The sequence below is a fragment of the Armigeres subalbatus genome, chromosome 2, assembly GCF_024139115.2.
Source record: "Armigeres subalbatus isolate Guangzhou_Male chromosome 2, GZ_Asu_2, whole genome shotgun sequence".
Lineage (NCBI taxonomy): Eukaryota > Metazoa > Arthropoda > Insecta > Diptera > Culicidae > Armigeres > Armigeres subalbatus.
In genome coordinates this window covers 5,770,280-5,795,406 of record NC_085140.1, presented here as the reverse complement: position 1 = coordinate 5,795,406, position 25,127 = coordinate 5,770,280, and the positions used below count along the sequence as shown (strand labels likewise).

At 40.6% G+C, this 25,127-nt stretch overlaps 1 protein-coding gene and 1 non-coding gene across 2 annotated transcripts; one reads left to right on the top strand and one right to left on the bottom strand.

Moving 5' to 3' along the window:
• Positions 1-1,288: 1,288 nt before the first annotated feature.
• On the bottom strand, positions 1,289-1,361 carry Trnav-cac (transfer RNA valine (anticodon CAC)). Its single transcript has one exon. It is a non-coding gene; the product is annotated as a tRNA-Val (tRNA).
• Positions 1,362-19,155: 17,794 nt separating this feature from the next.
• LOC134213968 (general odorant-binding protein 67-like) lies at positions 19,156-20,032 on the top strand. Its single transcript, XM_062693418.1, has 4 exons — positions 19,156-19,233; positions 19,291-19,467; positions 19,532-19,774; positions 19,833-20,032. The coding sequence occupies exons 1-4, from the start codon at positions 19,186-19,188 to the stop codon at positions 19,941-19,943; spliced, it is 579 nt and encodes a 192-aa protein (XP_062549402.1). The 5' UTR covers positions 19,156-19,185; the 3' UTR covers positions 19,944-20,032.
• Positions 20,033-25,127: the final 5,095 nt, after the last annotated feature.

Here is a 25,127-nt window from a genome sequence, read left to right as displayed (position 1 = left end):
AGCACTGCAAATTGTCTAAAATAAATAAATATACATCCACTCAAACATTGCCAAATTTTATATGTAACACAATAAATAGTGGGTCAAATTTTCCTGAAATTTAGATATATTGAGAAGCAAACGACTGGAATGTATCAAAATCCTGAAATGGAAATAACTTTCGAAAAGAGGCATTGACAAATTAGTTCTATAACATCGAAATCTCATTCTGCTCAGGCGTCACGAAAAGTGAAGCAGGATGTATTGTTTATATTTGATTCATCAAAATCAGAGAATAACAAAATAGTGTTAATTCAAGTAACATTTGCAAATCAGGTATTGATTAGTGCGCCGGCAATTTACTATTTTGAATGAGCGTAAATTATTGCAATTTTAATCTATTCAAGTCGATTTCCATATTGGGGATTCCTATCGTTTGAATCAAAACCGCGTAAATCAAAAAATCCGCGTTAAAAGTGATTTTTTAGTCATTGATTTTTTCATCCACACCGGATCACGCCGTCACCGTCGCCGCCGATGATATACCTTATTCGGAGTTCGAGGAAACATCCAGGGCATAAAAATATCATCGTGTTAGCCTCATGATATACAAATGTAAAAACGGTATCTTGGCTTAGAAACCTCACAGTTAACAAATGTGACTACTGAATACTAAGCTGTGAGGCGGTAATGTCCCAGTGGGGGATGTAATACCAATAAGAAGAAGAATAACTTAAATTATTAGCAGAGGTGAGCCAGCCTTGGGCTGCAAGCCTCTTTAATAAAGAAATATATATATATATATATTAAATTATTTCAATAACTTAGTATTATAACTTATATGAACATGCAATCATGCAAGAGACTTCAACGCCGTTAAAGCGAGTTCCTTTTCCTACTTTGTGATCAAACAATCTCGGAATCTTCCCAATCACACAAAAAACGCCAGTAACCAGTCGATTTCAGAGGTCGAGAACTACAAATGCAACACATGAGCATGAGTGAATTCTTTTATTTTATCTGATTTTGTCATCCAGTGTAATTCATAATAAAACACTGAAGAAGCTTTCAAGTTGAAAACAAATTACGCATCATTGGATACAAAGAATTATAGTTGAAATTAATGGAAGAAGAAATTGTGATCTATAATGAATATGCATTTCTAGACAAATAGATACTATTTGTGAAAGCGTCACAATTAAAATGTCCAAGAAAACGGACTTGGATACATGAAAGCAAAATGGAAAACCGTCGATAACAGCCGTTTGGCATTTTCCTTCTATGTCTATATTTGAACTAAAAAATTCACTGTTTCCGCCCGGGTTCGAACCGGGGACCTTCTGCGTGTGAAGCAGACGTGATAACCGCTACACTACGGAAACTGTTGATGACTGTGTTTCAATAAAGCTATGTTAACACCGATTAGCTGTGAAACCACACTCATGACTTTCAAATGTACGTCAATTATATTGAGTTGCCTCTTATGAATCATAATTAATTAATTACTTCAATTTGTAGTTGATTAAGTAATCACACGCCTAAATTAGAGACCATAATTGGTACCACACTGATATTGCAATAATCTCAGTGCCAGACTATAAGCAACATTAAATTCAACAAAAGAAACCCACCAACCATGCTGATAATGGAAAGAGATGGCCCAATTCGAATCAACACACAGTAGAGGCTCCGTACAATCGCGAAAACAGAACCGATTCCGTTTGATGCATTTGTTGGGAGTTATAATTTAAATTTATATACTTTTAATATATTCATATCAACTTATTATGCTGTATGCACAGGCGATAAAGCGAAGAGCAAACCGGGAACCAGCGGCAAACAAAATTACGCAAACCCAAACGGAAGAAAGAAACCAGGGAAAAATTAAGCCCAACTCCGCACAAAGTGGTCGGCCGGGAAGAAATCATCGAAAGCACCAATGCGATGCAGCTTGGACGCGCGGGCATAGGGACCCGGCAGGTGGGCACAGGTTGGTTGGTAGACGTACGAAGACACAGACTGGGAAATGCGAAAGAATGTGAACACTAAAATCTGCCACGGGAATCGAATTGGAACCGGAACGGCCAAGACCAAGTTTTCCGCTGCTGGCGCAGGCTCGCATGCATAGGCTTTCATATCGCGACTTGCGTCTCACCGCGCGGCCTGCGGAACGTGAACTGTTTGCGCCTGTTTCGCCGTTGTGTTTGCAGTCTTGACTGTTGTTTTTATTTTTTTATCTATTGTATTTATTTGACAGGCTCAGGCGTGTATAACACTTAACGGAGCCGAGACTATTAATGATATTTACAATCGATATCATCTTATTATCAACAGTTAGTAAGGGAAAGGGACAAAGACCAAGATACTCGTGGCGACTCAAGGTTAGATTGCGTAATTTGGTGATGGACGGGGTTGGGATTTAGGTTTGAGGTATTTCAGCTGCTCATCCGGGTATTTGACGTCATGTCTGGTTTGGCGTAGCGTCGTGCTCGGGTTTTGGTTCTTCAGGGAGCATCTTCCGGATGGCCAGAGCTTCATGGTACACGGAACAATAAGACAGGGACAAGAAAAAAAAACTGAGAAAGAAAAAATGAAGTATTAGACTTTGATGTCAGACGAGCAAAGAAAGGCATAGATGGCCTGCAAATAAACCACATCGCGATCTCCCAAAACACCTCGAACTTCCCTGAAGGGTTGTTTACCTCGGGCCACAAGGGTATCCAATAATTGCTCTCTTGAGGCGCCATTTTCCGTGCAATACCAAACTACGTGATCGATGTCATCGTAACCGGCTCCACACCTACATAGATTGCTATCGACCAGGTTAATTCTATAGAGATGTGCGTTTAGTGAATAGTGATTGGACATAAGCCTCGACATCGTGCGAATGAAGCCTCGGCTTAAGTCCTCACCTCTGAACCACGCTCGCGCAGAAACTTTAGGAACTATGGAAAATAGCCACCGTCCAAGTTCATTGTGTGACCAATTCATTTGTCAATTTTGAAGCGTACTCTGAGGAACTAATGGAAAAGACTCGTTGTTCGAGCTTTGTCTATCATAAACTTTACCTTCCTGTGCGCCACCCTTTGCTAGCGTGTCCGCCTTCTCATTGTCATAGATTAGGAAATGGGATAGGACCCATATAAAGGTAATTTTGAATGATTTTTTGACCAAATCACGCATCTGCTCTCTTATATTTGTAAGAAAGTAAGATGCGTGCTTAACAGGTTTCATAAACCGGAGTGCCTCGATAGAACTAAGACTATCCGAGAAGATGAAATAATGGTCTACGGGCTGATCGGAAATTATCCCCAAAGCGAAATTAATTGCTGCCAGCTCAGCAACATAAACCGAACACGGTTCTTGAAGTTTTCGGAAGGTGGTTGAATTTACGTTGAAAACACCGAAGCCAGTGGATCCGTTAATGCGAGAACCATCAGTGAAATATCTGTTATTGCAATTGACATGTTCATATTTTAAGAAAATATGGAAGGGATAGATATTTGTCGAAGATGATCTGGTATTCCTTGAATAGCGTGTTTCATGGACAGATCGTATTCAATTGAGGAACTGTCGTTGACGAAGTGAACTCGAGGTGGATTATAACATGGAAGACAGAGATCTGACGATATGTAGTTGAGATAGACTCGCAGGTATCTTGAACGATGAGCCAGTTCAAGCATATTATCGAAGTTTTCTAATACAAGTGTGTTACTTGTTCCACATTTGATCAGTATTCTAAGTGAGAGCTCCCAGTAACGGTGCTTTAAAGGAGTGACTCCAGCAAGTACCTCCAGGCTCATGTTATGCGTTGAATGCATACAGCCAAGAGCAATACGCAAACAACGATACTGAATTCGTTCCAATTTGATCAGGTGGCACTCAGCTGCTGAGAGGAAGCAGAAAGAGCCATACTCTAAAACAGAGAGAATAGTCGTTTTGTATAGTTTGATGAGGTCTTCCGGATGAGCGCCCCACCAAGTTCCGGAGATAGAACGGAGAAAATGGATCCTTTTCGGCATTTCTCTAACAAATAATCAATATGGGTTTTCCAGGTACATTTGATATCAAACCAGACCCCAAGGTATTTAGAAGATAATGATTGGTTGATGTCATCTTTCAACAGCTTAAGTTTAAGTTGAGCTGGGTACCGCTTCTTGGTAAACACAACCAATTGAGTTTTTGCGGAGAGAACTCGATCCCTAAATGTCTGGCCCAAACAGTCAGATTATTTAGGAATTTTGCAATGGTCTTTGCAGGACATTTGCACATGAACCTCTTAGGAGATCACGGCATCATCTGCAAGTTGCCTAAGCGTGCATTGTCCTTCCAAACAATTGTCAATATCTTTAACATAGAAATTGTAAAGCAAGGGGCTTAAACATGAACCTTGGGGAAGGCCCATGTAGCTATTTCTGGAAGTTGTCAGAGTGCCGAGAGTAAAGTTCATGTGTTTTACTGACAACAAATTATACAAGAAATTATTCAAAATAACGGGTAATCCACTACTGTGCAGATTTTCCGACAGTACTTCTATGGAAACAGAATCAAAAGCGCCCTTAATATCCAAGAAAACTGAAGCCAGTTGCTCCTTGTGCGCATAGGCCAGCTGTATATCTGAAGAGAGCAACGCTAGACAGTCATTTGTTCCTTTACCTTTTCGAAACCCGAATTGAGTATTTGACAGTAATGCATTTTGCTCGACCCAATGGTCAATTCTTGAAAGGATCATTTTCTCCAATAATTTTCTCATGCATGATAGCATGGCAATCGGTCGGTATGAATTGTGATTAGACGCTGGTTTCCCAGGCTTTTGAATAGCTATTACTTTGACCTGGCGCCATTCTGGTGGTACGATGTTGTACTCCATGAAACAGTTGTACAGGTCAAGTAATCGTCTTTTAGCGATATCTGGGAGGTTTTTTAGAAGATTGAATTTGATATTATCGCATCCCGGAGAAGAATTGTTTGATGAAAGAAGAGACATAGAAAGTTCCAGCATTGAGAATGGTCCACCCAAAGAACCGGGATCAGTGATTGATTCTCGAAATAGCGGTTCTGCTGGTACGGAATCTGGACAGACTTTTTTGGCGAAGTTGAATATCCATCGATTGGAGTATTCTTCACTCTCGTTAGTGTAAATGCGGTTCCGCATGTTGCGGGCCGTTTTCCAAAGTGTTGTCATTGAGGTTTCTCGCGATAGTCCTCGACAAAACGTCGCCAGTAGCTACCTTTTTTAGCTTTAAGAAGATTTTTAAGCTTTCTTTCAAGCCTCAAATACTCTTCGAAAAGCTCAGACCTTCCGTGTTTACGAAAAGCCTTAAAGGCATTAGATTTCTCAGAATACAACTTAGTACATTCATCATCCCATCCAGGAGTGGTTGGTCTTCTTATGACAGATGTACTTGGAACGCGTCGTTTCTGAGCTTCTAGTGCGCTTTTATGAATCAATTCGGTAAGGAATCGATACTCATCCAGTGGAGGAAGAATATCAGTTGCTTCAATACCAATTTTTACCGCCGATGCAAATTTTTGCCAGTCAATGTTTTTCGTGAGGTCGAAAGGAACATTAACTGACACTGATCGTTGATAGCCGCTTTTGATTGTGGTGACTATCGGCATGTGGTCACTACCATGGGGATCTTGGATTACCTTCCACGTGCAATCTAATGATAGTGAATTAGAGCATAAAGACAGATCTATTCGACTTTCCTGACCTTGAGGTCCTATTCGAGTTACTTCGCCTGTGTTCAAAATATTCAAGTTGAAATCGTCGCACAAGTCATAGAAAATAGGCGCTCTGTTATCGTCTCTAGTTTCGCCCCATGCAATACCATGTGCATTCATATCACCCAGTATTAAAACTGGGGATGATAAAAGAGAGACTGCGCTCCAAAGATGCCGACGATTAAGTGAGGCATTTGGGGAATATACACTGAAGCTATGCAAAGGTCTTTATTCTTTACATTTACTTGGCAAGCGACGATTTCTAAACCATTAACAGTCGGAATGGGAATTCTGTAGAAAGTGTGACATTTTTTGATTCCCAAAAGAACGCCACCATAATGATCATTCCGATCTTGGCGAATAATGTTAAAATCGTGGAAGTTGATTTCATCTTCAGAAGAAAGCCATGTTTCACAGAGTGCAAATATATCGCAATCGGTGTTGCGAATTAAAAACTTAAACACGTCCAATTTATGTTTCAGACTATGACAGTTCCACTGCAGCACAGTGATTGTATCTTGTATGGCCGTATTATCCATCGAAAGATACAAGTCCTGCAAGAAGGGCCATGAAACAGTCAATTGCTTCAGATAACTTTCAACTGTTGGAATAAAGAGGTCAATGATTGGCCTCAATGAATTCGGAATATTGAATAAGTTCAAAATACGATCCACAAGGTCCTTAAAGGATATCAATCCTCGCTTGGACGAGATTCTTTTCTTGGAAGTGCGAGTAGCAGTTTTCTGCTCAGAGATATTCCTTGACTGATGTTTCTTTGTAACATCAGTTTTAGGCAATGGCGGGAATGTCTTACTGCAACATGGGTCAAAAGGAGCAGTATAGACAGTCTGCTTCGGAATTTTAAATAATCCCCCATTACCATCAGATTTCGGCAAGCTTCTAGGGATGATTTTTGTTTTCTTACGGCGCAATCCCGGGGAAGACAGTTTCTTCCTCTTTTCGGGTACGTGTACCTCCGCAGAATCATCCATATCGGCTACGTCAGAGTCCGATTCGTCTATGGAAATCACATCATAAAAATCACTTACTTGAACGGCAGCTGAAATAGCAGCCGTTGCGTTGGCAGTTGCGGATGTGTCTTGCGACTTCACCATTTCTGCATACGACTGCTTAGAGCGCTGTACCAACGAACGCTTAACTTTTTGGGTGCGCTTTTTGTACACCGGACATTCTTGCAAACCATGGGAGGGTCCATGCCACAATAAGCGCACTTTGTAACTTGTTGTTGGCAGGACTCCTCCCTATGCTTTTCAAAACATTTGCCACAACGGGGCTTGTTGTCGCAAAACTCGGCAGTGTGCCCCAACTGTTTGCAGTTGGTACAATTGAAAACTCTGGGTACAAAAAGACGCACCGGAAACAACATATTTTCGATATCTACATATTTTGGGAGTATCGAACCGGCAAACGTTACCCGTAGCGAACCTGACTTTTTACCATCTACCATAGCTGCTGAATGCAATTCCTTGCAGTCCAGAATATCCACGGTAGACTGCAGGGCATTCTTTAAACGGCCTTTTCCTGCAAGTACATCCTTGCAAGACAGGCTCGCTGCGTTAATTACGCCTTCAATCTCGACCTCCCGCGAGGGCACATAAACCAAATATTCCACATTATAGTTTTGGTCTTTTGCGATAGCATTTGCATCCTGGTATGTAGGTGCGGTTACACGTAGTTTGTTCCGATTAATCTGATGAAAATCAGTTTTCGGAAAACGACGCGTCAAGTCACGTTTAATTCCTAGAAAATCTAAGCTTTTTACTTTCTGCCGAAAGTAAACAACCCAAGGCCCAGGTGAGGATGCCTGGTAGAATCGCGTGCGAACTACATTATCTTTAGGAGGCGTATCGCCCCCGTTTGCTTCATCCATCTAATGCGTAATTTGAACGCAAATAATTGAAACAACACAATAATGATAATAATAATAATAATAATAATAAAAAAAAAGGTGCTTGGAAACTTATAACTAGATTAACTTTATAGTAAAGCAAAAAAAAAAGAAAAAAAAATGTTAATAATATTAATAAATTCAATCAAATTTTAAATTTCACTGGTCACCCTATTTTTTTCACACCCTAGGGATGACGGCGTTAACTGGCGACAGACAAACAAAATAACAGCTCGACCACTGCTGTGTGGTGAGTGCAGAATAGGTACAATGGGAACAGTGGATACAATAAGATAAAATGTGCTCTACTTATCCGTTCCCTTTCTGCTGTTTTGTTTTCGATGTTCGGTCCTCCACTGGATGGGGACCACCGATGACGGTGATTAATAGTTTAATCACTTTTTTATAATGTACGCGCGACCCTTGCCGTACGCACAACTTCTTCGCGATCGTGAATCGCCTTAGGCAATCACTTGTTTCACGGTGGATAACTCAGGATATAAAAAAACTCAATTGAGAAAAAAAACTCACAGTGAAAAACTAAGCTTTTGCCTGCGATGAGACACGGTCCTTCACAACCGGCTGCTTCAAACGATCGGCAAATAATGATGACTGTTGTTTGTGCTGCTGTTATTATAATTAAGAGTTTTATTTGAAAATGAATTGCGACTAAAAAGCACTCGGTTTGCTCAGGGTGTAGTAAGCTAGGAGTATGTGAGGTTTTGAATATTCTTTGTTTGATGGTCTGGATCAGCTGTAGGAGTTAATTAGTTACTCAAAATACGGTGTTTTTAATTTGGTTACGTTTTATAATTCTAATTATTTTAGATAGAAATTTTCTTTAGGAAATATTTAAATTTAAAAGAAATTCATCAGATGAATCTTTTCACAAATCAACAATTATGAAGTTGAAAACAATATGACAGTTTTATATTGATAAAATACTTATTATACATATTAATCAAATCGCTTCATATTCTGAAAAAGTTTCAACTCACTTCAACCCAGAGAAAAAATATCGTTTCGAACTTTGTTAGAGGCAATTTCATTTTTTTTTCGACAGTGGTGCACGATAAAGTCCAGTGTGATCCGGTTACCTTATTTCATATCGCTGAGTTTCGACTCTGATAAATCGCATATCTCGCATACTCTTATTACAAGTAAGGAAGGATGAAAGAAACTTCTGAATAGAATAATTTTCCAATGATTACTTCTTGGAACTTTATTATAGCTGCATTTTTTAGAATCATTGAGAAATGTTCTGCTATGATAATTGCATCTCTAAAATATCTCCACAATGCAGAATGAAAATCGATACCAAACAATACAACGCTCGTATGGTATTCCAAAATAAATTAGATGGCTGCTTACAACTTCATTCAAATCGAGTTGTGTCCCACCTGGGGCGCAGTTGTAGAGCAGCTTCCACAAAAATATCGCCCATACACAAATAAGCATCTCACATTATAAACGCATGAATGGTCTGACCTTGAGCTTTTACGGAGGAGGACGAGGCCCAATGGTTTCTCAGGCAGTGCGCAACAGCCAGCGCCGCGTGCGAGAGGGAAAAAAATGAATATTTATTTCCAAAAGTGTCAATAAAGTAAACAGAGAAGCCGTTTCGCGAAGCAGCTCCTCCAGTTCCAGGCAATAATAATGGCAAAAGCCAAGGCGATGACGCGACGGATTCGGGTGACGAATGACGACGACAGCAACGACAATGATGATAAGAGACAAGACTGCGTCGCCGTTGGATTGCGCGCGCGCTCACGGTGCGGATGGCTAAACGTCAGCGTGACAAAGACGGGCTAAAGTCGCGCGTGTTCTGAATACAATCGAATTTGATAAATGCGAAATCGGAAACAAAAGTATGAGCCATGGGTAAAAAATGAATAGGATCTCAATAGTGGGAGATGTACGTCAGCGCTAAGAAGGATGACATGTTTACTCTATTTGTGAAACAAGCGCATGTAAATGACATTAGAATTCATAAAGAAAATCCTAAACGTATTGGAGTAAAACGAATTCCTCTCAACATTACCTTTATTTTTAATCGTAAATATTCTTAGCCAATTGAAGAACTTTTGATAGAATGGTTGGAGACCTATAAAACCTTTGAATAACAAATACCATACAACTTAGCTCGCCGAATTATGGTGATATCTGCCTCTTTGTATGTGTGTGCTCAAACAATTTACTAAATTTAATGCCATTATCCAATGCACCGAATTGCATTTTTGTTTCCTATTGTAAGAAGAATCGTTCATTGTGCAGATATATGACCGGAGAACCTTTTTTTCAAGCATATATTTGAGTTATATGATGCTTCTTAGTAGTGTCGTTTACATTGCTCTAAGTACTCGAATGACAAGACTTTTTGAAGACAAACGGTTATTAGGGAAATATATGCAATATGCTAAGCAAAGACTACTCTAATTTATCTTAGCGTAACGATTTTTATGGGTATTTATACCTCATGCAACAGTTAAACAAAATAGCTTGCCGATGCCATCTCAGGATTTAAAAAAAAAACTTAATCATATTCGCAATATTCGCATTTAGTGGTGATATTTCGTTGCCGGAAAACTCATGAGGCAAAACGCCTTTCAGCTGACAGCTTTTAGGGAACAACGCACCACGCGTCGGCGAATCAGCATTTTGGTATGGACCGTGTGTGGAGGCGCGTAGTACTTTATTAGATGTTTCATCAAAATTTGGAAAATTTTGATTTTTCCTTCCTTCCTATCTATTATTTTGACAATTTTTTCGCCCAACCTACATAATTTTAAGTGTAGTTTTGTTAAGGACATCTCAAACACGGTAAATATGAGTGAATACCCAACAGGCGTTTTGCATCGGGGGCGTCTTTCCCTTTTTTTTAACACCTAAATTTATTTATTTTAATTTTCAATCAATGTATTTTTTATGATAAGTGTTTGACCACACGGTCTTTTATCTTAGATGATAAGTACTTTTTCCTGTTATTTAATTAATATGATTTAAATTCTAATTTCACATTTTATTATTGACAAGCCTTATTACCAAATTAAGGTGTACCGGGGCAAGTTAAAACGGTTTTTTCAAGGTGAACTTTGATGTACTGTAAAAAATCACCCTCTGATAAATTTTGAATCCGTTTGCTGTTGTGCGGACCAAAGATTACCCGTGAAAATTAGAAACCTTACCAAAATTATTTTGAAATATTTTGTACACGGAATTTGTTTTTTTATATGCATCTTACTTGCCCCTCATATCGGGACAAATTGAAACACTGCGCTGTATACAAACATAAGCATATATTGCCGTATTGAACACAAAATATAAATAAAATATGTATATGTACTCAGTAATATTTCAGATACACGAAGTTGTTAGGTGACTATGCAATAAAGCTACAAGCGTTATTTTGAAGGACAAAATTGTAGAGACCCAAAGTATTCACTACGCTGACTAGCTACCCATCAGGTAATCCCTGCAGGTGACCACTCGGATTACTTTTCAGGATGGTTCATTATTTCGTTTTCTAGGATTGTGCGATTGATAATTTGTTTGTAGATGTGTCATAAATTCAAAAAATCAGCGTATTACTCATAAACTCTATAATGGTAGGAAGAGGGGCTGGGGAAGTGAAAGGAAGACTACACGAAACGTTTATATGCTTCATGTTTTAGTTTTTAAGAGCCGATACACAATATGAAAAAATGAAAATAATGAACCTCAAAACAAGAACCACGTACATGGAACCGCAAAACTACTTAAAAGTGGGTTATTTTCACTCAGAATCGTGGTTCAGCCCGATAACTCAATTTTGAGTAAAATTATTATTCTCACACTAAGAAGTTTGCCTTTAACCGAGGGCAAAAAAGTTACCCAGGGCTAAGATTAATGACCTTAATCTACTCAAAATTAAGAATACAGAATTTACTAAAAAATTGAGTTATTGTACTGAACAACCCCGGTAAGTTTGATGCATCTCGCTTTATCTTTGACAACAATCATAGAAAGGAAAAGAAAACACTACCCAAATTTGGGTAAAAGTTTATGCAATATTCTCATCTGTACTTTTTACGTAAATTTTGGGTTTATATATCTGTCCGTGTAGTTTAAACGTGATCCATTTTCATTATATATGTTTAAGTGGATATTGTAGGCCTTTATGAATACAAAAGGGAGGGACGGAAAATTATCACATTTATTTTCAAAAATGTGGGTTTGTTTTTCGGATTTTTCGGACCAGATGAGCGGACTTGGTAGTCATATAACTACTGCTTCTGCCTCATACGCAGGAGGTCGTGGGTTCAATCCCAGGTCCGTTCCATTCTCCTACTTTGTATCTTTCTCTATATTTCTCATGTTCTAGCAATCGCTAGAACTGGAAATAGACTTCCATTCCATACCGTTTCCATTTCTATTCCTATACCTTCAACTTGAGTATTCTAGCAGTAATCTTCTAGAATTGGAAATAAACTACGCTTCCTACATCCAATTAGAAATTCCATTAGTTGCTATCTCCTATCTATCACATTGGCAGCTCGTTAACCAAGACGGACCTCTGTCTCTCGAACCTAATCCAAAACATACTAATCCAAAAATTCCAACAAATTCCGCATGAACTCGTGGCAAGTGCAGAGGTATATTCGGCTTGCAGCGGGCGAGTGATTGCATCATCATTTCCTCCCCCTTCCCTACCAGGATGAATACACCACTAGGTGTTCCAATCTGCCAAATTCACGATTCATCCTCGGAAGCCTCCTTTCAAGAGGCTCGGAAGCCTTTTTTTAAGAGGCTCGGAGGCCTCCTTTCAAGAGGTTCGGAAGCCTCCTTTCAAGAGGCTCGGAAGCCTCCTTTCAAGAGGCTCGGCAGCCTCCTTTCAAGAGGCTCGGCAGCCTCCTTTCAAGAGGCTCGGCAGCCTCCTTTCAAGAGGCTCGGCAGCCTCCTTTCAAGAGGCTCGGCAGCCTCCTTACAAGAGGCTCGGCAGCCTCCTTTCAAGAGGCCTTGGCAGCCTCCTTTCAAGAGGCTCCGGCAGCCTCCTTTCAAGAGGCTCAGAGCCTCCTTTCAAGAGGCTCGGAAGCCTCCTTTCAAGAGGCCTCAGAAGCCTCCTTTCAAGAGGCCTCGGAAGCCTCCTTCAAGAGGCTCAAGCCTCCTTTCAAGAGGCTCAGAAGCCTCCCTTCAAGAGGCTCAGAAGCCTCCTTTCAAGAGGCTCAGAAGCCTCCTTTCAAGAGGCCCGGAAGCCTCCTTTCAAGAGGCTCAGAAGCCTCCTTTCAAGAGGCTCAGAAGCCTCCTTTCAAGAGGCTCAAGCCTCCTTTCAAGAGGCTCAGGAAGCCTCCTTCAAGAGGCCCAGCCTCCTTCAAGAGGCTCAGAGCCTCCTTTCAAGAGGCCCAGAAGCCTCCTTCAAGAGGCTCAGGAAGCCTCCTTCAAGAGGCTCCAGAGCCTCCTTCAAGAGGCCTCAGGAAGCCTCCTTTCAAGAGGCTCAGGAAGCCTCCTTCAAGAGGCTCAGAAGCCTCCCTTCAAGAGGCTCAGGCCTCCTTTCAAGAGGCTCGAAGCCTCCTTCAAGAGGCTCAGGAAGCCTCCTTTCAAGAGGCTCCAGAAGCCTCCTTCAAGAGGCCTGGAAGCCTCCTTCAAGAGGCTCAGAAGCCTCCTTTCAAGAGGCTCAGAAGCCTCCTTTCAAGAGGCCTGGAAGCCTCCTTTCAAGAGGCCTCAGAAGCCTCCTTTCAAGAGGCTCAGAAGCCTCCTTTCAAGAGGCTCAAGCCTCCTTTCAAGAGGCCTCAAGCCTCCTTTCAAGAGGCTCAGAGCCTCCTTTCAAGAGGCTCAGGAAGCCTCCTTTCAAGAGGCTCAGAGCCTCCTTTCAAGAGGCTCAGGCCTCCTTCAAGAGGCTCAGGAAGCCTCCTTTCAAGAGGCTCAGGCCTCCTTTCAAGAGGCTCCGGAAGCCTCCTTTCAAGAGGCTCAGGCCTCCTTTCAAGAGGCTCCAGCCTCCTTTCAAGAGGCTCAAGCCTCCTTTCAAGAGGCTCAGAGCCTCCTTCAAGAGGCTCCAGCCCTCCTTCAAGAGGCCCAGCCTCCTTCAAGAGGCTCAGGCCTCCTTTCAAGAGGCTCAGAAGCCTCCTTTCAAGAGGCTCAGGAAGCCTCCTTCAAGAGGCTCAGAAGCCTCCTTCAAGAGGCTCAGAGCCTCCTTTCAAGAGGCCTCAAGCCTCCTTTCAAGAGGCTCAGAAGCCTCCTTTCAAGAGGCTCAAGCCTCCTTTCAAGAGGCTCGGAAGCCTCCTTCAAGAGGCCTGGAAGCCTCCTTTCAAGAGGCCCAGCCTCCTTCAAGAGGCCTCAAAGCCTCCTTCAAGAGGCCTCAGAAGCCTCCTTTCAAGAGGCTCAGAAGCCTCCTTTCAAGAGGCTCAGAAGCCTCCTTTCAAGAGGCCCAGGCCTCCTTTCAAGAGGCTCAAGCCTCCTTTCAAGAGGCCTGGAAGCCTCCTTCAAGAGGCTCAGAAGCCTCCTTTCAAGAGGCCTCAGGAAGCCTCCTTCAAGAGGCCCGGAAGCCTCATTTCAAGAGGCTCAAGCCTCCTTTCAAGAGGCCCGAGCCTCCTTTCAAGAGGCTCAGAAGCCTCCTTTCAAGAGGCCTCAGCCTCGTTTCAAGAGGCTCAGAAGCCTCCTTCAAGAGGCTCGAAGCCTCCTTTCAAGAGGCCTCAAGCCTCCTTCAAGAGAGCTCGGAAGCCTCCTTTCAAGAGGCCTCAGAAGCCTCCTTCAAGAGGCTCAGCCTCCTTTCAAGAGGCTCGGAAGCCTCCTTTCAAGAAGGCTCAAGAAGCCTCCTTTCAAGAGGCCTGGAAGCCTCCTTTCAAGAGGCTCAGAAGCCTCCTTTCAAGAGGCCTCAAGCCTCCTTTCAAGAGGCTCCAGAAGCCTCATTTCAAGAGGCCTCAGAAGCCTCGTGGCTCAGAAGTCTCTGCTCAAGCAGCCTGGAAGCCCTCGTTTCAAGAGGCTCAGAAGCATCGTTTCAAGAGGCTCCAGCCTCCTTTCAAGAGGCCTGGAAGCCTCCTTTCAAGAGGCTCAGAAGCCTCCTTCAAGAGGCTCAGAAGCCTCCTTTCAAGAGGCTCAGAAGCCTCCTTTCAAGAGGCCCAGCCTCCTTTCAAGAGGCCCCAGCCTCCTTTCAAGAGGCTCAGCCTCCTTCAAGAGGCTCCAGAAGCCTCCCTTTCAAGAGGCTCAGAAGCCTCCTTTCAAGAGGCTCAGAGCCTCCTTTCAAGAGGCCCAGGCCTCCTTTCAAGAGGCTCAGAAGCCTCCTTTCAAGAGGCTCAGAAGCCTCCTTTCAAGAGGCTCAGGAAGCCTCCTTTCAAGAGGCCCGGAAGCCTCCTTTCAAGAGGCTCAGAAGCCTCCTTTCAAGAGGCTCAGAAGCCTCCTTTCAAGAGGCCTCAGAGCCTCCTTTCAAGAGGCCTCAGGCCTCCTTTCAAGAGGCTCAGAAGCCTCCTTCAAGAGGCCTCAGCCTCCTTTCAAGAGGCTCAAAGCCTCCTTTCAAGAGGCTCAGAAGCCTCCTTCAAGAGGCTCGAAGCCTCCTTTCAAGAGGCTCGGAAGCCTCCTTTCAAGAGGCTCGGAAGCCTCCCTTCAAGAGGCTCGGAAGCCTCCCTTCAAGAGGCTCGGAAGCCTCCCTTCAAGAGGCTCGGAAGCCTCCTTTCAAGAGGCTCGGAAGCCTCCTTTCAAGAGGCTCGGAAGCCTCCTTTCAAGAGGCTCGGAAGCCTCCTTCTAAGAGGGTCGGAAGCTTCTTTTCCAGAAGATAGGAAGACTCCTTTTAAGAGGCTCGGAAACTTTCTTTCAAAATGCTCGGAAGCCTCCATTTAAGAGGGTTGGAAGCTTCCGAAAGTCCTCAAAGTGTCATAAAAAAGATGTATAAAATTAAATTGCATCAGAAAAATTTGAAACAACTTTTTGGATTGTCTATATTTTGTTAGTTATCGGGTATTTTTTCTTCGAAAATTTCTTTTGAGAATCCTTCAAAAGTTCTTTTCACTTCAGAAATTTTCTCCAAGAATAATTAAGAAAATTACGAATGGAGAATTCCTTTTGACATTTCTACAAAATCTTCATGAAAGACCTTTGTGAATTCATCCGAAAATTGCTTCTGTACTTCCATTTCCTTTTAGTAAAATCATACAAAATTCCTGCAGAAAATTTTGTGGGAGGATTTTTTTGGGATTTTTTTTAAAGAATGAAACAGGAAATCCTAGAAAAAATTTCAGAAATATCAAATTTCAGTTATTTTAGGAAGATTCCTAAAAGAAATTCCCGAAAAAAAAACCTGAAGGAATATCCGAAGGTTTTAAGGGATTTGAAATCAAATTTCTGGATAAAGCTGTGAAGAAATTCCTAAAAGAACTTCACCCTTAAACTTCGGGAGGGGATTTCATTTCTTTAAGAAAATTCTAAAACAATTGCAGAAGCAATGCTTTAAAATAAAATTTGAAGGAATTCCAACTTCAATTTCCGCAGGAATTTCTGAAGCAATTTTTAAAGGAATTTATAAAGAAGTTCATAGAACGAAATCTCCTAAAAGAATTTCGGAAGGTTCCATATGGTTTTCCATGAGGATCCAAGATTTTTTTAAAGGATTCCGAAGGGAATTTCCGACATTCTTTTCTTCCAGTGATTTCTTCATAAAATCCTTCTAAAATTACTTCGGAGATCCCGAAAATTCCTTTGGAAATTCCTCAAGACCTTCATTCGAAAATTCAAAGAAAGAATTATGTTCAAAGGTTCAAATAACATAAAAAAGAACATGCTGAAGTAAGAAAGTCTAAGAGGGAAACTGGTAATGGATTAAATTAATAATTAAGATCTAATGTTTATTGTTTATTGTTTATTGTTTGCTTTTAAATTCATCTGACAAAACATTGCCTTAATGAATAAAATCTTATTAACTAATTCACATATCCTAATTAATCCGCCGGATGATTGATGTCGAATTCAGCGTACACCGTGTTGAAGGATGCAGCCATTGCACGTATCGGTCCATGTGAGCTGAACATGGAAAATCATTCAATAACGACATCAAATATTAAAATTTAAAGAAATGTTTCTTGGAAACTTGATGTTTCTGAGAGCTTGGAAATCTACCGACAGGTATAATCGCGGTTGTTGAATAAAGATCAAGAAAATTGTAGCTCCTGGCTCTTTAATTCTGTGCTATATATTTGTATCTTTTGGAATTCTTTTACGAGTTTCTTCTGGAACCCTTCGAAAAAAACCTTTGGGAATATCTACGGAAATTGTTTTAAGAATACCTTAAAAAAATCCGTTTTAATTTTTTTTTTCGAAACATGATTTTAAAACTTTTTCGGAATTTATTGTAGGAATTCTTACAGAAATTTTTCAAGAAATCGCTTTGGAAACACTAGGAAGAAATTCTTTCGACGAGACGGACGCAATGAGAAAACAGAACTGTGCAATAAAAATCCTATTCGACTAAATGCTGATGTCATATTAGAAATTTGGAGATAGTACTCGTCGATAGCAAATCCTTCCGCACGCGATGGCATATGAGCAAGTCAAACCACCTTCCTTTTGCCAGTGGAGATATATCAGCTTCCACACTGATATTCTTCCCTCCCCCTTCATACGGGAGCTTGGCAGAAGGAAGGTCGTGTGATGTGCCATCACAAATATTGCCCTCCGCTCGCTTTCAAATCGACTTCTATAAAAACATTCTTCATGCCTGCCGTATCCTAACGGAACTATCAATTCTATACTTTCGCCTCTAATGCTATCATGAACATGTACGTCCAAGTTTGGAAGATGATATTAGCATTTCCATATCATTGTTAAGAAATTTTTAGAATTCCTTTGGAAATTAGGATTTTTTTCAGAGTTTCTTGCAGAAATTCATTCGAAACATATTTTAGTTCGGCCGTAAGTCGTTTTCGACCAAACCGTTCCAGGCCTACCAATCGTTTCGACTAAACGTTCAATTCGGCCAAATGGAATCAGCCTAACGTATTATTCGGTGAAGTGGAAGTCGGGCAATTGGATTTCGAGAGAATGACTTTTGGCCAACAACCCTTCCTCTTCCTAAAATAGACTTTTCTTAAGGAGAACTACATTTTCTCAAGGGCTTATTGTTAGACTCGGCAGGTGAATCCATCATGTAATTCTCGTAAAGGGTGATATGGATATTTGGCGATACTTTTCCTCTAATCATGCATGCAATGTTGAGATGGGTTGCAACAGGCGTATCCAAATGCATGTATAAATTAAGTAAGGTCAGTTGTCAGTTGTTAGAACCGTTAGAGAAAACTAAAGAAAAATTTTGCACCTTAGGCGAGCTTTCAAAAATAGAACCACATTTACTAGAGGAAAAAAGACTGCAAGGCACACTTCACTTGCAAATTTGCAGCTGTTATTATTGTTCTAATGATTTGTACAGCAACCCGACTAGAAGAGCATAACAGAAACTGAACACAATTTTAACATATTGTGATATTTATAACTTATTTTGATACAATTTTGTTCTCAATAGCCATTATCTTTCAAATGTTGTAACAGGATTATATCATAATATGATTTGAAAAAATGCTTAACACCGAATTGCCCAACAGTAGGCAATTAAAATAAATGTTGCAAAGTCTACCAGCCACTTTGTTTACTGTTCACACTAAACTCGCGAACTATTCTTGATGACGGTGCACCAAAGTTTGGAACCCTCACAATGGGAACTTGGGGCGGACAATTCGACCGGTTTATACAATTTTACACGCGACGGAACTTCTTGTATTTCGGATACCAAAATCAACTACGATGTGATTTCTTTGACCTCTATATTCATACCAGCCATAGATATCACAAAGCTGATATAATTTGAGAAGGTTGCCTTAGTTGTAATGTTGTTAGTTTCATGTTCTTGAAAAATATTCTTGTTCGAACAAAAACAAAAATTTCTGATTGTTGATCACAATCTGGAGACCTATCACGACCTGTAAAAATTCCAACTGAACAGAAACAATATATTTTGTATCTGATTCTGTTAAAAATTTCTATCAAAATATGTTATTTTTATGATAAAGTTGTAACAAAATTTGATAGTTTTTTGTTTCCAGTAGAGTAGTTTTTGATAGAAATTTAGATATTTTAACAACATCCTGCACCATATTTCTATCAAATTTTGTTATAAAAAATTAGTATAACTTAATAACATAGGTTGTTATAATTTTGATATGACCTCCTAGTCGGGAAACCATCGAATCATATGATAATGTCATGCTTTTTTACGAATTGTCAAATATGGACCTATTCATTAAAACTAACATCACGAGTCAGGCAGAAAGAATTATCAACAAACGACAATAACACCCCTCTGATGCATATGCTGATGCGCACTTTCCGCAGATTGTTATCAAAACGAGCTTACTGAATGTCGCGTGCGCATCACCCACCATTCACAATTCCAGCCCGTGTAGGTAATTGGCAGTTACAATTCTCGTCTTCCGAAATTCAATTTTACGGTCACTGAGTTCGATAGCCAAAAACTGTTTAAAAGCATCAGCTCACCGTTGCTCTGACTTAGAACCACTTTAGATCTTGAATCCCACAGCTTGAACGTTCATTTCGTCAACATGAAGTTCTGCTTCGCTCTGCTTTGTGCGATTGGACTGGTCGCAGCGGTAATATCAAAACGTACGATCGGGTAACATAATCATGAATCAATAATAAATCCGCAGGTCACCAGTATGCAAATCAACCAGGAATGCTTGACTTCACCAAATGATGAGTCGCCGATGAATTGCTGCAAAGCTCCGGAAGTTGTACCGCATGAAGAGCAGTTCGCTGAATGCCTTCAGAAATTCCCGCTGCCAACCGAACCGTTGACGCCGGGTAGTTTCCCGCCAAATCATAACGTACGCCAGCTCTTTTGTTTTGCACAAAATGTCTACGTTAACATATGAATTTCGTTTTCCGTAGTGCTTTTCGCAGTGCATGCTCGAACAGCAAGGCATTATGAACGATGGAACCATGAACAAGGATACAGCGATTGAAAAGATGGTAGCCTCGATGGGATCGTCCCCTGATTGGCAAGCGGCTTCCAAGAGTTCCGTTGAAACCTGCTACCAGAAAGTGTCTCCAGTTGGAGCGGAGAAAGACGGTCAAGGGTGTAGTGTGATGGCGGGTAATTTCCTCGAATGCATGTCCTCGATGGTGTTTATCGTGAGTTGTTTAATTTATAACACTGAAGAGTTGGTTCTTCTAGTTCGATTATTTTTAGAATTGCCCTTCCTCTGCTTGGACAGACAGTACCGAGTGCGATCAATTGAAGGCCCATTTAGAGAAAGGATGCTCCTTCATGACCATATGGAAAGGACCACCATCCCAATAATATTTTAGATTAAAGGTTTAAAGAGCTTCGATTTCAAATATCATTTTCATGATATAAAATTCTTATACAAATATCCCAGACAACGCAAATCAAACAGTGTTTTTTTTTCGGTAACCCTAAGTATTTCCTAATATTCGAAAAATATCATATTCCCTTGTTGTGTTTGTGTGTATGATTCCAATTACCCGCATACAAATCTACCGTTCTTCGTACAGTTACAAATATATCGTGAGCATAGTTGATATCGTTACCCATTAACACTAAGTTCTTCGAACAGTACACATTTATGGTAAAACTATTACATTGGCCTTAATGAATGAGGTTTTCGTTCCACGAACCATAAGCAATATAATATTGATAAAATCCTTCCTCCAAAAATGTATGAAGAAAAGCGCATTTTCGTACGGTCAACATTCTTAACAACCCGTTGCTCATACAGTCCGGTCTACGAAAACCGTAGTCACTATGGTCAAAATGTTATCAGACTACAGTACGATTATGGTCCAGTACCATTATTATTATGGTGCAACGTGGAACGTATACCGTTCCAATAATAGTTCGGCTATCGTTTGGATTTATGCGGGTAGTAGAAGATCGATGATCTATTTTTTCCTGAGTGGAATCTCTTCAACTGTTTCTGTTTTCATTATTTCCTGAGATGGCATGGCATCAGCTATGTAAGGTGATGTTTTGATTGAAATGTGAAATACAGGCTATAGACATCCCTATCTAACTCCCGTGTGTTGTGTGTGTTATTACAATCACTGTCTGGCAGTGGCATTATGGATAGAATATTCGTGCAACCATTTTATTTATATAATTGCAAGAATCTTAGATCCGGGAGCTAGAAGGTGATAGCTCTATTGCAACTCCTATAGCCCATTTCAAGAACGCGAGCATTCCGAAGCTATAGTCGTTTACAATAAGCCCCGCATGAGTACACCCACATATCATAGAGATATCTGAAGTGTATTCAAACTTCCTGAATCAAAACTAAATCCGTTTGATTCTGGCACGTATATAGTGGTAAAAATATTATTATTGTTATACAGGTTATGTAGATCGGCTTACCATTTATTCCAATTTATCCTGACGCTGAACATGTTTGTGCATTCACATAGTCTTAAATTATTGGCAAGGGCATTGTCCTTGCTTATAATCGATCACTCTATGCTTGCACAAACATGCACGTGTCTGAAACACTTTTTATGTACAATTACAGGCCGCGCAATGCAATATTTTGGCACATCGCGCGATCGTTCTGCTGTCCGAAACAAGAGAAAACACACACTGAACTGATCTTTATTACCGGCCGCGCAATATTTTTTTTTCTCGATTGTTTTTTTTTTTGGTAGGCAAAATAATAGTGTCAGTCGCAATAAACATGGCGATTCAAGGTCAATTGTCAAATTTTCGAACTACCATACAAGAAATAATATTGATAAGATTTATTACCCTGCCAGAAATTAAATTTGTCTACAAATATTTTAGAAACATTTTAAACATTTAATTGATAATATATAAAAGGTAGTGTAACTGATACTTATTATCAGAAGGATTTCCAACCGATTGATGGACAATCTTACAAACGATTTAGGCTAACTTCTTCTTTACTCTCTTGTGTTCATTGTATGGAAATACCCCCAATCCGCATCGAAAAAAGACGTAATCATTCATTGACTTTATCTCACCAACATTGGCTTCCACGGCCAGCCAGTAATCCTCAAAGATGTGAGTTCCAAATTACTGTCACCACAGTTGTACCAGCCGTACCACTTGATAATGTCTTCGAAAGGGTCTCCAATTGATTGATATTTCGTACTATTATCACTTCACAGATTTTTTTTTCTCGTTTCATCATTATTTACAATCGGCCGATTAACAGAGGAAACAAAAAGATGGGAAAACTGCACATAGAAAAAAAAAACAGCGTCCGCTCGCGCGCACGGCACACTTCGATCCATCCCTATCTAACTCCCGTAGCCTAAAAATAGCCACCATGTCCCGGGCACAGTGTGCAGATAGACCGCTGTCAGTTGCGATGTCAATAATCGTCAACAACACCAATGATTGTAGCTTGATAATTAAAAATATCCACAATAATAAAAGAGCAGGATTTATTTTTAAATTCTGCTCAAGCTTTTCACGGTGAAATAAAAGACAAATTGTTGTTCTCCATGTAAGTAAAATCAAAATTGATCATGTAGATAAGTTTTGAATCAATTAAACTCATTAGTCATATTTAATTAATATTCCCGATTAAAGTTGAATATTGAAGAAAGCTGAATTTGGATGTTTTATGATGTTAAGCTTTTTTTAAATTTGACGTACGTTGCTCGGCGTTGGTGTTGGTGTTGGGTACGCTAAACATGAGGTCTTAGCATAGGGCTGGTGAAATACAAAGTTCGGATGCTGGACTAAGCTCCCAACTAACGGGTGGCAGATTTTGATACAATTCTGCATAAAAACCTTACAGGAACTTAAGTTTTGACATTCCGGAGAGAAAAGATTACTTTCTCAACGTGATCTTCCAAGTTTATTTCACCACGAAACAAAAAAGTGCACTATCCCACCAATTGCCTCGCTAAAGGTGTAACTACAATTTCGGAAGATTTTAATACAACCATTCCATACTGAGGATAACCGATTTCAAAGCTGGAACAAAATGATAACTCTCTTCACGAACAACTCACAGTGGAGATCAAGGGATCATTCAAAAGATAATATTCTAAAAAAATAGTGAATGCTGTTTCATGAACGCGGGACACTTCTTTATGTAATTATTGAGCTCGTTTAGCCCCAATGTCTCAGTTCCATATACCAAGACTTTTTTTTTTCAATTTCGTTTATTTGGTAGGCTCAGGCGTGTATAACACGGAGCCATAGTTCTTTGGGATATGTACAATCAATATCATTTTATTATGAAGTTAGTAAGAGAGGGGAAGAAGCCAACGTACTCGTTGTGACTCGAGGTTAGCTTTACAATGTTCAGGGATGGAAGGGGATTAGGATTCGGAAATCAGGGAATCATCATAATCAAATAATGTCAGCTGCTCATCCGGTTATTTGGCGTCAGTGACGATGTGGTGTGTCGTCGTGCTCGAGGAATGGTTCGACTGGGAGCATCTTCCGGATGGCCAGAGCTGCGGAGCTCTACGGAACAGACAGGCAGAGACTTAAAAAAAACTTTGAAGAAAGAAAAAAAAACAAAGTATTAGATTTTGATGTCAGTAAACCATAAATAGCCTGCATATAGACTACATCACGATCTCCCAAAACACCTCGAACTTCCCTGAAGGGTTGTTTACCTCGGGCCACAAGGGTATCCAATAGTCGCTCTTTGGAGGCGTCATTTTCCGAGCAGAACCAAACTACGTGATCGATGTCATCATAATCGGCTCCGCACCTACATAAGTTGCTATCGACAAGGTTTATTCTGTACAGATGTGCGTTTAGTGAATAGTGATTGGACATAAGTCTCGACATCACGCGAATGAAGCATCGACTTAAGTCCTCACCTCTGAACCACGCTCGCCCAGAAACTTTTGGAACTATGGAAAATAGCCATCGTCCAAGTTCGTTGTGTGTCCAATTCCTTTGCCAACTCTGAAGAGTACTCTGACGGACTAATGGGAAAAACTCGTTGTTCGAGAGTTGTCTATTATAAACCTCACCTTCCTGTGCGCCCACCTTTGCTAGCGAGTCCGCCTTCTCATTGCCGTAGATTACGCAGTGAGATGGGACCCAAACAAAGGTAATCTTGAATGATCTTTCGACCAAAACACACATCTGCTCTCTTATGTTTGTAAGAAAGTAAGATGCGTGCTTAACAGGTTTCATCGACCGGAGTGCCTCGATAGAACTAAGACTATCCGAGAAGATGAAATAATGGTCTACGGGCTGATTGGAAATTATCCCCAAAGCGAAGTTAATTGCTGCCAGCTCAGCAACATAAACCGAACACGGTTCCTGAAGTTTTCGGAAGGTGGTTGAAGTCACATTGAAAACACCGAAGCCAGTGGATCCGTTAATGCGAGAACCATCAGTGAAGTATCTGTTGTTGCAATTGACATGTTCATATTTTTCGGAAAAAAGTGAGGGAATGGATATTTTTCGAAGATGATCTGGTATTCCTTGAATGGCATGTTTCATGGATAGATCGTATTCAATGGAGGAACTGTCGTTGGTGAAGTGAACTCGAGATGGATTATAACACGGAAGACAAAGATCTGTTGATATGTAGTTGAGATAAACTCTAAGGAATCTTGAACGACAAGTCAGTTCAAGCATTTTTTCGAAGTTATCTAGGACAAGTGTGTTACTTGTTCCACATTTGATGAGTATTCTTAGTGAGAGCTCCCAGTAACGGTGCTTTAAAGGAGTGACTCCAGCAAGCACCTCCAGGCTCATGTTATGCGTTGAATGCATACAGCCAAGGGCAATACGTAAACAACGATACTGAATTCGTTCCAATTTGATCAGGTGGCAATCAGCTGCTGAGAGGAAGCAGAAAGAGCCATACTCTAAAACAGAGAGAATAGTCGTTCTATAGAGTTTGATGAGGTCTTCCGGGTGAGCACCCCACCATGTTCCGGAGATAGAACGTAGAAAATTGATCCTTTTCCGGCATTTTTCTATCAAATACTCAAAATGGAGTTTCCAGGTACATTTAGAATCAAACACGACCCCAAGGTATTTAGAAGATAAAGATTGGTTGATGTCATCATTCAACAGCTTTAGTTTCAGTTGAGCAGGGTACCGCTTCTTAGTAAACACAACCAACTGAGTTTTTTGCGGTGAAAACTCGATCCCCAAATGTCTGGCCCAAACAGTCAGATTATCTAGGGTACTTTGCAATGGTCCTTGCAAGACATCTGCACATGGACCTCTTAGAGAGACCACGGCATCATCTGCAAGTTGTCTGAGCGTGCATTGTCCTTCCAAACAATTGTCAATATCTTTAACATAGAAATTATAAAGCAAGGGACTTAAACATGAACCTTGGGGAAGGCCCATGTAACTAGTTCTGGGAGTTGTCAGAGTGCCGAGTGTGAAGTTCATTTGTTTTTCTGACAACAATTTGTACAAGAAATTGTTCAAAATAACGGGTAATCCACTACTGTGCAGATTGTCTGACAGTACTTCTATGGAAACTGAATCAAAACCCCCCTAATATCCAAGAAT

Coding starts and splice junctions, on each gene's coding strand:
- LOC134213968 (XM_062693418.1), top strand. CDS start 19,186: ATGAAGTTCTGCTTCGCTCTGCTTTGTGCGATTGGACTGGTCGCAGCG. Junction 19,468..19,531: donor GTTTCCCGCCAAATCATAAC/GTACGCCAGCTC, acceptor CGTTTTCCGTAG/TGCTTTTCGCAGTGCATGCT. Junction 19,775..19,832: donor TGTCCTCGATGGTGTTTATC/GTGAGTTGTTTA, acceptor GATTATTTTTAG/AATTGCCCTTCCTCTGCTTG.